Source organism: Amphiprion ocellaris, chromosome 17 (genome assembly GCF_022539595.1).
Source record: "Amphiprion ocellaris isolate individual 3 ecotype Okinawa chromosome 17, ASM2253959v1, whole genome shotgun sequence".
NCBI classification, from domain to species: Eukaryota; Metazoa; Chordata; class Actinopteri; family Pomacentridae; genus Amphiprion; species Amphiprion ocellaris.
The window spans coordinates 29,504,701-29,524,123 of NC_072782.1; the positions used below are offsets into that span (position 1 = coordinate 29,504,701).

The 19,423-nt window shown below is 36.9% G+C and overlaps 2 protein-coding genes across 2 annotated transcripts in view; one reads left to right on the plus strand and one right to left on the minus strand.

The window, feature by feature from the left end:
- ghrb (growth hormone receptor b) overlaps positions 1-2,213 on the minus strand; it is a 30,034-nt gene extending 27,821 nt beyond the window's left edge. The window contains exon 1 of the mRNA XM_055019313.1: positions 2,083-2,213. The gene's annotated coding sequence lies outside the window, so the exon portion shown is untranslated. The remainder of the gene's footprint in view (positions 1-2,082) is intronic.
- A 3,855-nt stretch (positions 2,214-6,068) lies between these two features.
- On the plus strand, positions 6,069-19,327 carry c7b (complement component 7b). The gene is made up of 18 exons (XM_023270334.3): positions 6,069-6,318; positions 6,444-6,496; positions 7,273-7,348; positions 8,656-8,797; positions 8,896-9,040; positions 9,180-9,318; positions 10,747-10,875; positions 10,957-11,200; positions 11,495-11,608; positions 11,701-11,867; positions 13,332-13,560; positions 13,778-13,949; positions 14,254-14,341; positions 14,475-14,607; positions 16,594-16,785; positions 18,008-18,104; positions 18,195-18,376; positions 18,470-19,327. The coding sequence occupies exons 1-18, from the start codon at positions 6,313-6,315 to the stop codon at positions 18,646-18,648; spliced, it is 2,487 nt and encodes an 828-aa protein (XP_023126102.2). The 5' UTR covers positions 6,069-6,312; the 3' UTR covers positions 18,649-19,327.
- The last annotated feature ends 96 nt before the right edge of the window (positions 19,328-19,423 follow it).

The following is a 19,423-nucleotide window of genomic DNA, read 5'->3' on the forward strand; positions in this document are numbered from 1 at the left end:
ACAGCGGCAGTTATGCAAATGTATTACACAATGATGTCACTAAGTAACAGAAGAACAGTCTGGACTCCAAATGAGACATTACAGGCAGAATTTACTGTGGGAAATAACTCACTTTGATGTGGAATTTGGGCTTTGTGAGTTTGCAGAGCTGTAACGTGCAAAAAAAAAAGAGCTATAACACACTAAATAAAAGTGAAAACCCAAAACCCATAGCCTGGGCTCTTTAAATAATTTAGAACAAAACAGTTCTGGGGCCTAAAACTGTGTCACTGGACAAAAAGTTAGAGAGAAACAGCCATAACATTGAGATGTATTAGCAGAACGACACACAGCAGCTCATGTCATGTCCCCATTAAACTCTTAAACTGAAAAGATTAAAGTACAGATTGTACAAACTGTTCTCTGTCAGCGCTACAAAAACACTCTTGTTGTGTTCAGCTGTGCTCGCTGTCACATTTATGTTCTGTTTTGAAGAGAAAAACCGCAGAAGCTAAATGACTCCGGGGTAAAAACATTATATTTTTCTGTTGTTCTATTTGTGCAGGAAGTGCAGAGACTTTGTCTCACAGAAAAAAGAGGCAGAAAAATACACTTTGTCAGTTTCAGTGCTAAATGTTATGAAGGTTTCAGCTCCTAAACGCTTCATTTACTGCAGGATGTAAATGAGGCAGAGCAGGAAGTTTTTAACTCCAATTTGAACTGAACTATTTACACTTAATTCATAGATTTCTCCTGTTTAGTTGAATTACGTGTAGTAATTGGATAAATTCACAGATAAAAGTATTAATTTACATGTAAACTGTAAACAAAAAGTAACAAAATAGTGAGTCCAGTGGAAATTATACTATTTTAATTGTATTTAAGTCTCACAAAGATAAAAGTATTTGACAGATTTTTGCTGTTGTTTTCACAGCCTTTCTAGTTTCTGAGAATTTCATTTTACAAGCTGAAATCCAAGTGTATATAACTCTATATATCTTTATATATGTGTGTGTATGTGTGTGTGTGTGTGTGTGTATATATATGTATCTACACATACACACACACAAAATTGTTGGTCCCCTCGGTTAATGAAAGAAAAACCCACAATGGTCACAGAAATCATTTGAATCTGACAAAAATAATAATAAATAAAAATTCTATGAAAATTAACCAATGGAAATCAAACATTGCTTTGAACCGTGGTTTAACAGAATTATTTAAAAAAATAACCTCATGAATCAGGCCTGGACAAAAATGATGGTACCCTGAACTTAATATTTTGTTGCACAACCTTTTCAGGCAATCACTGCAATCAAACCATTTGTGTAACTGTCAGTGAGACTCTGCACCTCTCAGCAGGTTTACAAGCTAAACTCTCTTTTTCTCATTTTTTTCTTTACAATTGAGTATTTATTATTTTATTTTAGTATCAGCTTACAAGCTGAAATCCAATTTTATCCTGTTGTTTTTAGTAATATAAATTTATTTTATTTTATGTATTTTTCCAGTCTTTTCTTTTCTTACATATATATTTTGTTGTTGTTGCCTGTCTTTGTCCAGCTTTGGCTGTTTTAAAACGTACTGAATAAATGAACTTTGATTCAGTACAAAGCAACAACAAAAAAACACAATATAATATTTTTACTGTTTCAATTAACTTTTTATTAATGAACGAATTTATTAATTAATTTAGCAAGTCAGTTTATTCTAAGGTGTCAGGAAAAAGTGGGGAAAAAATGTCCTTTAAAGTTCAAAAGCTGAAGATTTAATTTCACTCTTATCTAGGTAAAAGAAAAGGAGCAAATCCTCAGAGGAGAAGCTGTGATTTTACTGTTCAAAACAGTTTTGAAGAGAATTAAAAAGTTCGTTTCCGGTTATTTACTCAGCTGTTCTCTAACCCTCTGAGTTATCAGATCTGACTAATGAGGAAAACGTTAAGAATAATAAGAAGAAGAATAAGTCTGCTGAACAGTAAACATTTCAGCTGATCAGCTCATTTGTTTACTATCAGGTCAATCGCCGGTAAACAGCAGGCAAACAGCCGGTAAACAGCCGGTAAACAGCAGGTAAACGTTCCGGTCGGACGGTTTTCAAACTTACCTCAGTCTGCTGGTCTGGAAGGAAATAAAACGTCCACAGAGTCCGAGAACCGACTGGAGTTTAAACCAGAGACACTGAGGCTGTCGAGGAAACCTCCGTCCTTCCCTCCGTCTGTCTGTCTGTCTGTCTGAACAGCTGTACTGTCACTGAAGCACAGGTTAGAGCGCCTCCTGCTGGTGGAAGCTGGAAACAGCAGCAAACACTCATTAAAGGCCATTAACAGTTAAATATCACGTCTAAAACACCAGAAATGATTCACTAATGGTTCCTATAGTTCAATAAATTCTGGGTGTAATGTGCAGCTCCATCTAGTGGTCGTTTTATGGATCATTCCAGAATTGGAGGACAGTTTACATCCCACACATCAAATTTCAAATAATCCATGTACAAAATACTAAAACATGCAGTTGTTGTGTAATTGTACTTGTCCTGAGACCAAAATCTAAAAATCCTAGGAGAAAAGGATGTTTGAAAATATTTTTTAAAATGCCAAATAAATCTGGAGTTCATCCTAAAATGCCATTTTTCTCTTGTCCTGCCCCTCTGATGACCAAACTGAATCTCAGATAAAACAGTTAAAATGAAAAATCCAGGTTATTTTCACTGAACTGATTGAGTAGGTTTGACAAATAGTGCCACAAAAACAAAAATACTGCTGGATAGCTTCATCCAAGAAAATGAAGCAGTTTAGTTTCACTGAAATCTAGTCAAAGTATATTAATTCGAGTTTAATTCACACATTTTATTTATTGTGTAGTATGAGAATGTGTGTGTTTTGCAATTACCTATAATTTAGAAAGTGTACAGGACACATTTTCTTCTGATGAGCTGATATATATTTAACATAATCAAAAAAAATCACAACATGGATTAAGTTGTTGCCTATAAATTAGTCTGTTTGGAGATTAAATCCGTCATCATATTCCATCATTATAGCAATTTTCAAGACTGCGTTTAATTGTGTCTTAAGACTGAATTATAACTTTAAAACAAACTCCAACTTTCAGTTAATTCCAGTGACATAAAACGTTCAGTATTTTCTTGTGAGATGTAGTTTAAGGCTAATTTTACTATATATGTACTTTCACTCCATGAAGTATTGCATTTATATGTTATTAAGTCCAAAATCTCATGTCAAGTGCAGATATTAATGCAGATATAAAGTGTTGTGAAGCTAACAAACGGTGCAGAGCTGAACAAAGCTGCAGCAGAGTTCAGGATGTTTTATTTCTCAGCCTGTAGAGTCACATTCCAGTCAGTCAGAGAGTCTGAACTGCTCACATGTCAGCAGAGACTCGTTCTGGACGCTGTCATCAGACTGTGGACTAAACTGAAACACTCACACACTCTCTGCATGCTTTACATACAGTAGAACACACACACACACAACACACACACACACACACACACACATACACAACACACACACACATCACACTGAAACACTCACACTCTGCATGCTTTACATACAGTAGAACACACACACACAACACACACACACACACACACACACACACATACACAACACACACACATAGCACACTGAAACACTCACACTCTGCATGCTTTACATAGAACACACACACATAGCACACACACACAAACAGCACACTAAAACACACACACACACACACACACACACACACACCCACATCACACTGAAACACACACTGCATGCTTTACATAGCACACACACATAACACGCACACATAGCACACACAACACACTGAAACGCACATATAACACACACACATAGCACACATATAAAGAATGTGTTTCTGTATGAATATAAACACACAGAAACACAACAGACAAAAACACAACAGTTACTGTAACACAAACATCCTTTTTAACCTGTTGCACAACTGATATCTGCAGTTACTCAGATCAACCACTAGGAGGCAGCAGAAACAACATAAACACGTCATTTAATTTTTTACCAGTTTGTAGTTTTTGTTTTACAGATTTAAAAAACGTTTCACTGCACTGATTTTACTGCTGTTTCGTTTTGCCGTTGTGTTCAAATACTGATGATATTTAGTAAAATCCCAGAAAAATATTATTTAATGACAAAAAACAACAACAAAAAACATGCTAAAACTTCACGTAAAGTCCAAATCCAAATCAATGTTTTCACTAACTGTAATTTGAACTTTTGCAACATATTATTGTGAATTTACTGTGATAAAAGCTGTTTTTAAAAATCATTATCTTATGGATAATTACCATTTATTCTAGTATTTTCACAGCATTTAACTATTTTTAGGGGGGCAACTATAACTAGTTAATTTTAAGTCAACATTCACACTTCCAGTTGGTTTGTTAAAAATGCCAGATATATAATAAATATGTGTCAGTGTTACAGGAAAGGTACTTAAATAAACCGCAGGTTTTCAAATCAAATTACTTTATTTTTTGTGGTTTTATATCATTCAGTTTTATACAAACATTCCTACATGAATTACCCTACATAATTCATTTCTAAGGATATTCTTTTTTTTTACCTGCCTTTAATGCTGCATCAGTAGCATCACAAAATGCATCCATTCCAGAAATATATTACATTTTTCCTTTGTTTCTAACAGTAGTGGGGTTTTTTTTTTAATTATTTGTTAGCTTTACATCATAATTATTAAGGCACTAAACCTCACAGAAGACAGAAACTCAGCATTAGATGAAGAAACACTGATTCTACCTTTATACACGTTTAAATTTACACTACCATTCAAAGAAGGAAATATAAAGTTCTGATCCTGTTGGACTTTACTGTTCGAAAATCTATTGAAATAGAACAATGTGAGAAGATTAGAGGTAAAAATCTCCATTTGGTGGATCTATTAACAAGTCACAGACATCTGAAATGTAATCTTGGCTACACACTGGTTTTTGTCAGATGCCAAAAAAAGGTTCCTTACTCAAAGAGTCTTTTTCTTCATGTTGTTTACCAATGTGTTATATTGTAAAAGATTCTTTCAGTGTGAGTTTTCATGGAAAACATGAAATTGTCTGGTTGACCCCAAACTTTTGAACGCTAGTGTATAAAAAACCCACTAAACGAATGAAAAATTAATTTTCCTGGAAGCTAATTTACAAATAGCTCATTAGAAGGAACTGATATACTTTATATTTCTCAATAAAATTCAAAATCTTGGCATCAAAATTTAAAAAAACACAAAAAAACTTGTTGAAACATCTTTTTCCATGCATGTTTTCCACAACGTTTAACTAAAACGTGTAAATGTGTCACCAGTCAGTCTGCAGGTGGAGAGAGGAAGCTGCAAGCAACAGATTCTTAAATGTTCCTGTTTTACTGGAGATGGGATAATAATATCAATCTGATAATCAGCCAAATCAATTATCAGATGACTCTTAGTTAGACCATAAAAAGAGAAAAAATACTCTTCAAGCTACAGGAAAAAAAAAAGCCATACAAGCTTACAGGAAAATTTAACAAAAAAAGGGGGAACATTAGATGCATCACAGTTTAAATTGTTTTTTAAAATAAAGAATAATGTATTATTGGCATGCACATGTGTCCTAATAAGTCATGTTATAGTCTTTTATATAATACTATGTGCCACTGAGGTGATCCAAAACAGAACAAAAAGTAATAAAGTTAGTTTACATTAGTAACATGACATTTAGATTAGGTTGCTGATTACATTTTTAGAAGGTAAAAAAGCATTTTTTTAAAAAACCTTTCCAAAAAAAGAGAGTCTCAGAATAGGATAATGTTGACTGAAAAGTACATTAAAGTGATTTTTACATGCTGACAAAGAAAACTGGTGTTAAAAAGTCAAGACAATGTTCTTATTTCCACAAATATTTTGCAAGAAATCCAGTCAGATGTAGCAATTTAGGCCAAATGGGGATTTTTTAGAACTTTAGTCAGATCCTGAATAAACAGCTGTGATGCAACTTTACTCTTGTGTGGAACAAAACGAATCTACAGCGACTAAAAGTCAGAACAGAACAGATTTCGTCACGTCTCTTGTTGTACCAACGAGCACAGAAGGCTAAAATGTCTTACTGGAAACAGAGAACAGCAGGTTTGTGTTCATGACTCAGTGTGAACAGCAGGAATCCGGCCGATCGCATTAGATGGACGAGTTTCTTCATCGGGGGAATTCCTGAACCCTGTTGGGTAATAATCCTCTCCTCCTCCTCTCCAGCTCATTATATCACCCCGACTTTAATGGAGCTCAAACATACGAACTCCTGAGGAGCATCATGAAGGTAAAACACTCACACTTTCTTATTATTCAGATTTAGATTTACATTATTTTTGTGCAGTCTGCTAGAAACTATTTATTTTTTTAGACGGAGTAAATCCTCGTATTCTTGTTTTTCTTTGTTTGCAGTTGGATTTGGCTGCAGCTTTGTTTCTGTCGCTTGCTTTTATATCACCAGTTTGGTAGGTCAACACATGCATCAACCTCCTGCAGCTGGATAGGAATGTTTTGATGATGATAAATAGTTCTCAGATCATTTCTAACAACATTTACAGATTGTAAAGATGCATATTTTGTTAAAGAACATTGCAATAGGACCTAGTTTCTATTATCCAATGTAATTCTGCTGTCTTTTTTTAATTGTTTTGTTTATTTTATTGTTTTTTCAATAATCTGCAACACCAGGTAATTCTCAAGACACCATATTTTTTTCTAGATTATATTTCATATACATTTATCTTATTTCACTTTATTTCATTTTGTTTTTGATTTGTTTATTTTATTTTTATTTTATTTTTATTTTTATATCATTTTATTTTTATTTTATTATTATTATTATTATTATTATTATTATTATTATTATTATTATTATTATTATTATTATTATTATTATTATTATTATTATTATTATTTTAATTTAATGTGACTTTTATTTTTATTTTATTTCATTTTACTTTTATTTCATATTATTTTATTATTTTATTTATTTATTTATTTCATTTTATTTTTATTTTATTGTTTCATTTTATTGTTATTTTATTTATTTTTTTAGTTTATTTTTTAATTGTATTTTATACTCTAATATCCTGTTTGTTTGTTTTTTATTGTATACCCCTTTATTGAATATCCATGCTTCTGTAACGACTTCATTTCCCTCTGTGGATTAATTAAATCATCTAATTTAAATAAAAAATGAAATTAAACTCATATAACTGCTTTGTAATGATGTTCCTGTCAGGTGTCAGCAGGCTGTAAACTGCAGATGGGGTTCTTATGGTCAGTGGTCTGAGTGTGACGGCTGCACCAGGACTAAGGTATTTACATTCTTTTTCTGGAAAATCTGACAAAACCTAACCTGAACAAATAATCTAACCTTTTTAAACATGCATCTAACCCAACAAGTCAATGACAGTAAAGTCCCCTCCTTAAGAATTTGACCTGTAGGAGCATAAAAACAAGAGATTTTGGACAAAAACAACCTGCCGAAATTTTGTTTTTGAAAGACAATGCAGATTTGGTTGTTTCTATTAACTGGAGTGAATAAACTCTTATGTTACACATGGATGTGATAAAAAGAGCAGAAGAAGCTGGAAAAAACTGTTGTTGCAGAACCACTAAAAAACCTTGAAGAAGAAGAAACAAACTTCGGCCATCTATGAGACGTTTTTACAGTTGGAAAAGTTGTAATTATTCTGTCATATCAGCTGGACTAGTTTCAGGCTGTTCTGTACAAAAAAGGGGGAGTTAAATATTTGCTTCATCAGAACTTTACCTCGATATATTGTTGAAAACATGGCTATTGCTCTAATGCTAAACATACAGCTTGGGTTATTAAACTTGTTAAAAATATAGTTATAAAACAGGGAATGAAAAAGAGTCTTTCAATTGGAAGCATATGTTCACATTATAGAATGAGACAATCTGAGTGGCAAATGATGCTATATAAATAAAATTGAATTAATGTTGACTTTGTTTGAAAAGAAAAACAAATTGCTGCTCCAAGTTTCTGTCGACCCGTCCATCCACCCCAACCTCCTCATGACTGACTAGATGCTTCACCTCCACTGACTGGGGTTATTCCACTGAAAAGAATCATAATAATCATAATAATTGCATGAGTAGGATGCAGAGTATTTCTGTATAATATAATATAATATAATCTCCAGATTCAATTAAATATTAAATACGTCAACATGGGTCTGGATTCATCGTGATATAAAAACTCAAATACAAACCTTTTAGCCTAAATACAATTTAAAATGGGTGGGTTATATTAAAATTCACCTCTCATACAGTTGTCATGAACATAAAATTAGCTGTAGAGACCAAAAACATTTTTCATATCAGGCTGTAAATATGTTTATTTCTGCTGTAAATTTAGACATTTCAACATGGAGGTCTATTGGGATTGACTCACTTTTAGAGGCAGCATCTAGTGGACGTTTGAGGAACTGCAGTTTTGGCACTTTCTGCTTCATTTTTTCTGCCCCAGATGTTGCCTGATGTCTGTAAATTAAAACAGATCCAAAAGAAAGGCCACAAAAAAAAAAAAAATCTGATTTGCTCGCTGTGTTCATGCATTTATTAATTTATCTCATCAATTTCATCACTCCCTCTCCAGGTGAGAACTCGCCATGTGGAGGTTTACGCCCAGTTTGGTGGTTCAGCGTGTTCAGGAGAAGCCACCGAAACACAGCCGTGTGTCCCAGAGAAAAGATGCCCCCTAGGAACAGGCTGTGGAGAAAGGTTCCGCTGCTCCTCTGGTAGGTTCCTACAAGAACAAATAACTGCACCTAATTCAGAAGACTGACTTTTCTCTTTTTCCTCTCTGAATTTATCTAAAATGGCTTCACTGCTGCAGGTCAGTGTATCAGCCAGTCTCTGGTGTGTAACGGAGACCAGGACTGTGAAGACGGTCTGGATGAGCGAAGCTGTGACCAGGACAACAATCAATACTCATGTGACCTCGATAAAAGGCCTCCCAACTCCGACTTCACAGGCCGAGGGTAAGAAGCTACAACTACCAACACCAGGGGGCTGGTTCTATACTGTAACTGGTGACTTTAGATTCTTGTTTGTAAATCAGAGGATGTCACCTATTAGATAAAAGTCCATAAAACAGATCTTTTGCGTCATGTTTTACAGGTACGATGTGCTGACAGGTAAACTGAGGGCAGGTGTGATCAACACTCTGAGCTTTGGAGGTCAGTGCAGGAAGGTGTTCAGCGGTGACCATAAAGCCTTTTACAGACTCCCAGAGAACATCCTCAGATATAACTTTGAGGTGAGTCAATAAAAATGCCTATAGAAAGTCAATAAAAATGCATGTTAGGTGGTTAAATTCACAGTAAATAATCCTGGTATATTCCTGCTGAGAATGTAATGGATAAAAAGTCAACATGCCCGCATTTAAAAAAAAAACAACAGACAGCAAAAAAAAACTAAACACCATGAATAATATGAGCTTATTTATTAATTATACACACTTCACAGTTTTTAAGACCTTATTAGGTATATCTGTTCAATTGCTTGTTAGCACAAATAGCTCATCAGCCAATCACATGGCCGCAACTCAATGCATTTATTCATGTAGACATGGTCAAAACAGCTTGCTGAAGTTCAAACAGAGCATCAGAATGGAGAAGAAAGGGGATTTAACTGACTTTTAATGTGGCATCTTTGTTGGTGTCAGACGGACTGATCTGAGTATTTCAGAAACTGCTGATCTACTGGGATTTTCATGCACAAACATCTCTAGGGTTTACAGAGAATGGTCCCAAAAACAGAAAATATCCAGTGATGAAAATGCCTTGTTGATGTGAGAGGTCAGAGGAGAATGGACAGAGTGGTTGGAGATGATAGAAAGGCAACAGGAACTCAAATAACCACTGGTTACAACCAAGGAATGCAGAATACCATCTCTGAACACGCAACACATCCAACCTTGCAGAAGATGGACTACAGCAGCAGAAGATCACACCAGGTGCCACTCCTGTCAGCTAAGAACAAGAAACTGAAGCTATAGTTCACAGGTTGAACAAAACTAGACAATAGAAGATTGGAAAAATGTTGCCTGGTCTGATGAGTCTCCATTTCAGCTGCAACATTCAGATGGTCAGAATGTTGCATACAACAACATGAAAGCATGGATCCATCCTGCCTTGTATCAACAGTTCAGGCTGCTGGTGTAATGGTGTGGGGGATGTTTTCTTAGCACACTTTGGGTCCTTACTACCAACTGAGCATCATTTAAACACCACAGTCTGAGTATTGTTGCCGACCATGTCCATCCCTTTATGACCACAGTGGACCATCTTCTGATGCTACTTGCAGCAGCATAATGCTTTATGTCACAACGCTCAGATCATCTTAAACTGGTTTCTTGAACATGACAATGAGTTCACTGTACTCCAATGGCCTCCACAGTCACCAGATCTCAACCCAATAGAACCTCTAGGATGTGGTGGAACGGGAGATTGGCTTCATGGATGTGCAGCCGACAAATCTGCAGCAACTGTGTGACACTATCATGTCAATATGGACCAAGAAATTTTTCCAACACCTTGTTGAAAGTATGCCATGAAGAATTAAGCAGTTCTGAAGGCAAAAGGGGCTCCAACCTTTCACTAGCAAGGTGTACCTAATGAAGTGGCCAGTGAGTGTATAATTCCAATGAATGCAAATGTTGATCTACTCTGCCTTTATCCTGCAGGTGACAGTGGACAACGAGGAGAGCGATGAATCCTACGAGAGCTCCTGGTCCTACATGCAGCACATCCAGTCCAATGCTTTGTGGGGACACGACCGCCGCACTTTTCACAAAGATCTCACTGAAAATAAGGTGGTTTTATGACCTGATCTGCTTTGCAAACCACTGCTGAGGCTTCTTAGAATCTCATCCATTTTCATATCCACCCTCCAGGCCCACAGAATCATAATCCTGAAGAATAAAGTGGAGCTGGCCCAGTTTCAGAACTCAGCTCCCCAGTACCTGACTCTGTCCCAAGATTTCTGGAAGGCCTTGTCCTCGCTGCCCGTCACCTACGACTACTCAGCCTACCGACAGCTGCTGCAGAAATACGGCACTCATTACCTGTCTGAAGGCTCGCTAGGAGGCGAATACCAAGCCCTGTTGGAGCTGGACCAGCAGAAGCTCCAATCATCCAGTAAGAACCTCTGAAAACTGCTAATGTGTCTTTTCTAGAAGGCATTAATAGTCAAGAGGAAGTCATAAGAGTGCCAGGACAACTTTTATCAAACAGTTGCTCACAACAAAAACTGTTAACAAACCTAGAACATTAAATAACACAGATGCAGAATAGATAAAAGACTAATTCCCAATAAAAGTTAGATGATTTAAATGACTCCTATAATCTCTATGTGCCCAATTTTGGTGCTGTGATTGGATCATGAGCATTTTGAACCACTATATCTCATATTTCTGTCTTGTTTGTGTAAAGGTACAACAAATATCGAGTACCAGAGGTGTTGGAGGAAAGTGAAGCGACGTCTCTTCAGGAAAAAAGTCAAAACTGTCTGTGAAAAACTGACTAAATCTTTTGCATCCAGTGATGGTGAGTGAAAGTTGTCATATTTAGACTTTCAAACCACACATTTAGTCAAAGAAATCCAATGAATTATAGTATCTAATGTAATTTTCCTACAGGACACAGTTCAACCACTATGCCCATCAAGGTGAATATTTTCGGAGGAGATCCAGCCTTCATCACTGGTCTGACTCGTCTGGACCTGGAAAACCCCGAAGCCAACGGAGAAATGTACGATAACTGGGCATCGTCTGTCAAAGACTTCCCAGAAGTCATAGACCAGAAGGTACAAGGTTGATTTATTCCTTTTTTGTCTCTGCACTTTGGTTAGTTGTGATGCATGAAGCACTTTAGGCGACTCTTTGCATTGGGTAGATACTACAGATCCCAAAACTCGGGGGTAGGAAGAGATGACTGGATAGGATAAGATTGAGGTCAAGTTCTAGCATAAAAGACAACAGGTTAGATTTATGGCTAGTTGTAGACTTCAGTTCCTCCACAATCTAATCCAGAGTTTCAGAATCTAGAACCAATCTTTTGCTGTCCTTTTCAGCATATGGTGTTTGTAGTTACAGTGACAACGATGGTAGATTCACCTCTTAAAACTCATTAATTTTCTTTAAACACCGGGTCCAGAATTCGCATAGAGGTGGATCAAAACAGCTCCTCATTTTCAACAATAGAAGTCTATGAGAAAATAATAGCTTCTCACTTGCTTTATTACCTCAGTAAACAGCTTTGCAATAAGTTTATAGTCTCAATTGTTAGTTTGAAGATCTTTTGAACACAGCATGATGTTCATTTAGTAAATTATGGTCCCATTTAGAGGAAAGCCGATGATAATTTTAGTAGATTTCAGGGTGGGATTACTTTATATTTGACAGACAGTTAGCATATCACTGTGGTGTATGTTATGTCTGGTTTCAAAAAGACAAGATTGTAAAGGCCTCTAGACTGTACTCAAAGCAGCGGGTGACTTCAAGGTGGCTACATCCATCTTTTCCAGTTTTGCAGAAGTGTATCAGATATTCGTACTCAACCTTTAAAAACAACCCTGCAAAATGCTCCTAAAATGATTGCTGCATACGTTATGTCATGTTAACAGGCTAAAACCAAAGCTGTGTCCCAGTCAACGTCCTCAGAAGCGAAGTCTTTACAGAGCCTTTTCCAAATGTCAAAATAGTGAAGTTAGCCAATGATCATGTGCTTTGTATTGGAGGTTTGATTAGTCAGTAAGCATGTTAGAGATAGGATTTGTTTTCTGGACATCATAAATCTAGAAAATACTAATTTAGAATCAGAATCCTAATCCATCTGATTGTCAAGTAGGTCTTCACAAGGAATTTGAGTTGGTGTTTTGGTTTATAACAAACACTACAACTTTTAAATAACAGCAAGACTTGGAAGTCAGTAGACAGAAAGTTTTACAAGACAAATAAAGAACCACAAATGTAGCAACTCCATGGACTTACAAAGGTAATAAAAAATAGAAATATTTCCAGAGTGCAGGAATTTGCAAATTATTTACCTAAGAATGTGTAAGGTTGGTGTAAACAATTATCATCAATTATTAGTTATCAAATGTGCAAAGGGTAAATAATAATCCTATTCAAAAAGCTTAAAAAGCTGTGTATTAATGTAAATGTCTATGATCTCTGGCCTTGTTGACTTTCAGTATTTTTCTATTAATTATCTATAAATGACCGTTTCCTTTTGCTGTATGTTTTGGATGTTTCTTCATTCATGTCAGCTGCGTCCACTGTACGAGCTGGTGAAGGAGGTTCAGTGTGCAGGTTTAAAGAAGCTCCACCTGAAGAGAGCCACAGAGGAATACCTGGCCGAGGAGCATCCCTGCCACTGCCGACCCTGCCAGAACAACGGCCAACCGCTGCTCACCGGATCCGAGTGTCGATGCGTCTGTCGGCCGGGAACATCCGGACGAGCCTGCGAGAGGGGAGCAGTGATCGGAGAGAAACCAGGTACTTTAACGAAAGACTCTCAGGGGATCGTGTGGACAGTTTCAAGTTGATTGCCTATAATATTTTAAATTAACATTAAAGTTTAGAGCAACAGCACCATTGCATATCCAGGATTGGAGATTATTAACCACAAAGGTCAATAAACTATCTAAAGTGTTGAAAAAGTCCCTCACAAGCAACACAAGACAAGAAAAAAACCTCACTATCTTCCTTCCAGGCGTGGTCCACGGCAGCTGGAGTTGCTGGTCCTCCTGGGGATCCTGTTCTGGAGGTCAAAAGTCAAGAACCCGAAGCTGCAACAACCCGACGCCCAGCAGAGGAGGACAACACTGCATCGGACCACAGACGGAGCAGAAGTCTTGTGAGGATGCAGACATCCAGTATCTACAGTAAGGAGATACATAAAGGCTTGTTTGTTTGTTTTTTTTTTTTAATCTAGTTAGATAACAGATTTAGTGTTGACTCTAAAATGTAAAGGTTTGTCTTGTGGGGAGCCAGTTTGTGCCATAAAATGAGGAATTTTGCCACCAAAGTTTGATTAGAACCAGTTTTATGTTTGATTGATTTGATTCCAGGTATTTAAAAGTAAAATGATTATGTCTTCTGTACTAAAATATCATCAAAACGCAGGAATATCTCACATTTTTAATAGATGCTGGTCATTTATCTCACTATAAACTTCTCTGCTCTCAGGACAATGGAGCCTCAGTGCTTCAGTCTTTCTGTAACTCCACCTAAAACCTGTGGGCCGCCTCGAACCCTCAGGAATGGATTTATTCAGGTGAGATTATAAAACTGATGTTTCCACTGATGTCTACTCTGGAGATTTTAGTTGGTTACAGAAAGAGTTTCTAAACTGAGACGAACTTGAAGAAACGTGATAATTTTTGTGATTTTCTTTTTTTTTTTGGTAGAATCCCAAAGATTTTTACGTGGTTGGAAACACAGTGCAGTACTCCTGCATCGACGGGTTTTACCTCAGTGGAAACGCTGAAGCTAAATGTGCTGAAAACCAGAAGTGGAGCTCAGAAGCAATGGTTTGTAAAAGTATGTATTCACTCCACAAACATGTTCTTTGGTCCTATTGTTTCTCTCCAAGCAGGTCACCTCAGAAACTACTAAGTATAGGAGATTTTTCTAGTAAACTGTTACGGGGGGAGCAGGAGAACCTAAGACACACAGAAACTGGCAGACAGGTGAATAACAGAAAGAGATTTATTTAACCAAATAACTAAACCAATACATAAATGGAGAACTGAACTGGGGGGACAGAACTAAACCAAAACTACTAAAACTCTACAAGCAAACTCTATGAATACAAAAATGGAAGTCTACAGAACTGAACTGAATTAACAAAACTAAACTCAGGAGGGGTACTGACAAGATGAAGGAACTGACAACCGAGGTGAAAATCCATGAACAGACAGGAGCAAAACAGAGTCCAAGAGGGGGAAATCCAGGAGGTGGCAGGCTTGGTGGGGAGAAACTGAATCCAGGAGGCAACAAAATCTATGATCCAACAGGGAATAAGTGAATGAGCAGAGTTTAAATAGTGAACAGGTGATATTGTGGGCAGGTGAGCTGAAGGAGAGAAACAGGGAGTGGAGCAGAGACCATAACAAAAACTGGGCTACTAAACAGGAATAAATGAGTTTTTGGTTCCAAATGCACCATGTGGTCATCTGTAAAGCAATTCATGTTTTCATTAAAGAACTCATTGGTTCAATATGAATCTTTTAACATTTGTTTCATCCTTCTCCTGGAAATGTGATCCAATCTTCTCCAAATTTAGGAATATTTTGACATGGAGATGATTCCAAAGTAAGTTTAAGTCTTTTGCTGAGTTTTATCAATACAGTATTTTTGTCTGATAAAAAAAGGTCAGATTAGACAAAGATGGAGTCATAAAGTCATACCAGCTGAGATGCAGCGTCTGGACTCATTGGTGTATCTAATATGGCCAAGTTGGTGTTGTTCCTACACTGTTGTCTTGGCACAGCTTTGTGATACTAAAGCATGACTCGGTCAGTTTGGAAGGCAGTATAAAGACCGACAGAGTTCTCACATGTAGGGAGAAGGCTGCTGGGGTTTGTGTCTCGTGTGACACTAAAACTCATGACTGACTTCTCATATTTAGCCTGAGTTGTTTCATTATTTTAACTTTTATTTGGTTTCTGTTGGGTTTAGACAGCAAACTTACTTGGTCCGTTTTAGAAAAAGATCATAGTTTGGGTTAAAATAGATCTTTTAACAACATGGACCACATGTTTGAAAGCATTTGTGGAGGGCAGACGGTCCTGGAGGAAAACTTTTCACATATTTGACATCACAACAAGATGACTGATCCGTTGCAGCAACACAGCAACCAGCCAAGTGTCATTTTTCATCACTTTTGGATCCAACGTTTTACATTTTTAATGTTGGACGTTGTTCATGCCAATATCGTGTTGTCTGAACATATAAGAAGACTTTATGTGTGTCTGTCTGTTGAGTTGCACAACCAAATATGGAGAAACCCAATACAAACCCAATATACATACATAAATGTTCAACAAAAGCGAGATCCAATCCAAGGCATAACTAAAAGTTGCAAGATCCCATTCAAATAGATCCGATTCAAAATGCGGTTAGAATACACTGGCAGCAAACAGCTGATATACTGGCAGGTTTTACCTCCTTGTACCTCATTTTCCTTTAACTTGTTCATCAATTTGACAAATAGAACCTCCACTTTTCTGTTCAAGTCAAAGTTTAAAAGTCTTTCTCCTCTGGTCTTTGTAGCTAATGATCAGAGATGATTCAGATCTACTTGAATAATGGTAATAATGATACAAAGACCCAACATCTGACACTAGCTGACCTTATCAGATTGTGTAAACCTGACTCTCAACTCCTCAGAACCAAGACAAACCTTGAAAGTATCTTGATTTGCTGCTGTGGGTTTGATTCAAAGTGCATCCATCTGCAGGAAAATGAGCTGAATGTCACTGTCTGGGAATTTCAGTGTTGTGTTTCTCTCACTTCCTGTTCCAGGTTCCACATGTGGACTTCCTCCAATCAACAGCTTAGTTACAGCCACGCCCACCAAAACAGCCTATCAGATCGGAGACAGCGTGTCCTTGTCCTGTCCAGTCGGGTTGTTTCTGGAGGGTGAAGTGTCCGAGGTTATCTGCAGCCCCAGCCTGCAGTGGTCTCCATCTCCTGCTGATGCTCGCTGTAAAGCGGGTACAGAAAGTTTTATTGTCATAAAGCCTTTGATTTTTCACATGTGGATCTCTCAGACATAGTTATGTTGGGAAAGGCTTCAAATAAAGTCAACTATAGCCACTTTAGGATGAAGAAACTTGGCATGCTTTGATAAACAACTCCACAGCTTTATTGAGCTTTTTAACATCTTTTAGCTCATAGTTTTGGTTTTCTTGCCTATTTCTTGTATAGTTTCACAGCAGTATTCTCCATTTACAGTAGCAACAGGTAGACGTCAGTAACACAACATATAATGGGTTTTCTAAAGCAGTTCTTAGCTTTAAAAGAAGACTGATCCTTGCAATTTACATGAACAATAGACAATTTTATAGTAGAAAAGTACAGGTGTGTTAAGAATGACTACATTTCATTTAAGGTAGTCTCTGCTGGTTTATTGTCTTTTTTACTGGGACACTTCATGGAATAGTTATCAGTAAGGTTATTTATTTCACCTGTAGTTTTCCTGCTTTGACAAGTCAATATGTCTTTTGTGAACAAGAACTATTGATCCAAATGTAAAGAAATTCCCAGAAAACAGTGTTATGGCTTCAAATTTACATTATGTTACAAAAACAAATATTTATGTACGATATATTTCATTTAAACATCTCATGATGGTGGCACAGAAGCTAAAATCTTTGTTCTGGCAGCATGTGTCCAAATCCAGATTAGTTTATCCAAATTAAAGCTGCAAAGCTTTTGTTATCAGAAACAAACTGAATATATTTCTGGCATATTATCAACTCTTAAGTTCAAATAATTGCCTATTTAGCAGATCTAGTACGACTTGGAGTTTAATCCAACATTAACTGTCCTTTTAGCTCCGTTTTTGGTCTCCACCAACTTCTCAAGGAAATATCTGACAATTTAGCCATGAGATATATGCTTTGGTAGTGGGTATATAATGTACAGTTAGCTTTAAGATTTTTACTTTACTGAAAGAAAAGATGTCGCTGGTCAGAAAACCATACCATGAGAAGATAAGTTGCAGGTCAGAAAACCAAAACACTGACTTTAAAGTTGCAAAAAGGCTCTGTGAAGGTGAGGAACACTGCAAAGTGGAAGGTTTAAATAATTGCTTTTGCACACAAGTAGTCATGTGATCAGTTGCAGTAATAAGAAATGTTTTATATGGTAGCTTTAAGGTTGTGTTTCTGTGGATTGTACTCACACTAGTCTTGTTTTTTCTGTTTCTTCTCAGCACCTACAACTCCGTCTCCTCCAGCCGGCCTGAAGTGTAAAGTCTGGGAGAACGTAGGGAAAACTGGGTGTGTGTGCAAAATGCCATTTCAGTGCTTGTAAGTATGATTTTTGAGTAAAATTTCTGTATTTTGCGCAACAAAAATCCACAAAAGATGATTAAAATGCTTCGTTGTTGTGTTTCTTAGGGCTTCCCTGCAGCTGTGTGCCAGACTGGGCTCCAGTCAACCCCATCTGTTGGGCGTTTGTCAGCTTGGAGCCCTGAGATGTATGGGAAGGAGCTTTACGTTGGCCGGCAAAAGCGACTGTAAGTGGCCAGAAGAGGCGTTTACTTCCTGTGAGGCCTGCAAACCTGGAACTGTCTGTCAAGGTGAGTCTGTTGGACTCCTTTAAGAGTTGGAAACACAGGAAAATACCTCATCTCTAGCAAATATAATCATTATTTTTTACTATTATTTTGCAGAATCGGCCAGACGATGCGGCTGCCAGAATGCATCAGATTGCCCTGCAGACTCCGCCCCTCTATGTGTCCGGTCCAGTGACGGTACCGGTTCTGTTACTATGACTGAATGTGAGGTTGGAGCCAGACGATGTGCTGGAGAGCAGATCAATGTGATCGGTATCGATGCCTGTCCAGAATAAACATGGTTGGTGTTCTTTTTCACGCTGCACATTAGGACATTTCTCTCTTAAAGCTGAGGTAGGCAGTATTATTTTTGGCAGCGTCGGCCAAAAATTCCACACTAACCTTCCTTCAATCCATCTATTGATTATAACAGCTTTGTTTAGTTAATATAGGCAGGTTTACTTTTAAAAAATGCAGTGTGATGAGTTTTTTTGTGTCCACCCATTCTGCATGCAAAATAGATTACAATCTAGGAACAAAAGTCCATATTTTAAAAGAAATAAGCTCATTGTCTAACCAAATTTTACCAAACTGACTCCAGATCAATACACAAATATTCCAAAAATGTGATGAAACATAAAGAGCAATAAAGTCCACATTGAAAGTAGGAACTGATGGTGCAACAGGATAAACAGAAGATTTACAAATTTACAGGGGGATGGGTTTGGAATTTTGCCACAACGTTATTTTTGTACGTTTGAAAGACATTCATGTAAGTTGCAAGTTCTAACTTTGTCCATTTCACCCTTTTCTAGATTTTTGCTTACTGCAGCTTTAATGACTGAACTGTAAATAGAAACTAACATTTTTCTAACACTTGTCATATTTGTCATGGAGGATTAATAACTGAAGACATTTCCATGTAAAATGAGTGATTGTTTTTGTTCTAGAAAACTAATAAAACATTTTCTTGAATATTTTTGTTCTGTTGATTTTGTCACAGCATGTTTCTACGTGTTCACCAATCACATTCATGAACAACACAACTTGCCAAAAAATATCATGAAATCA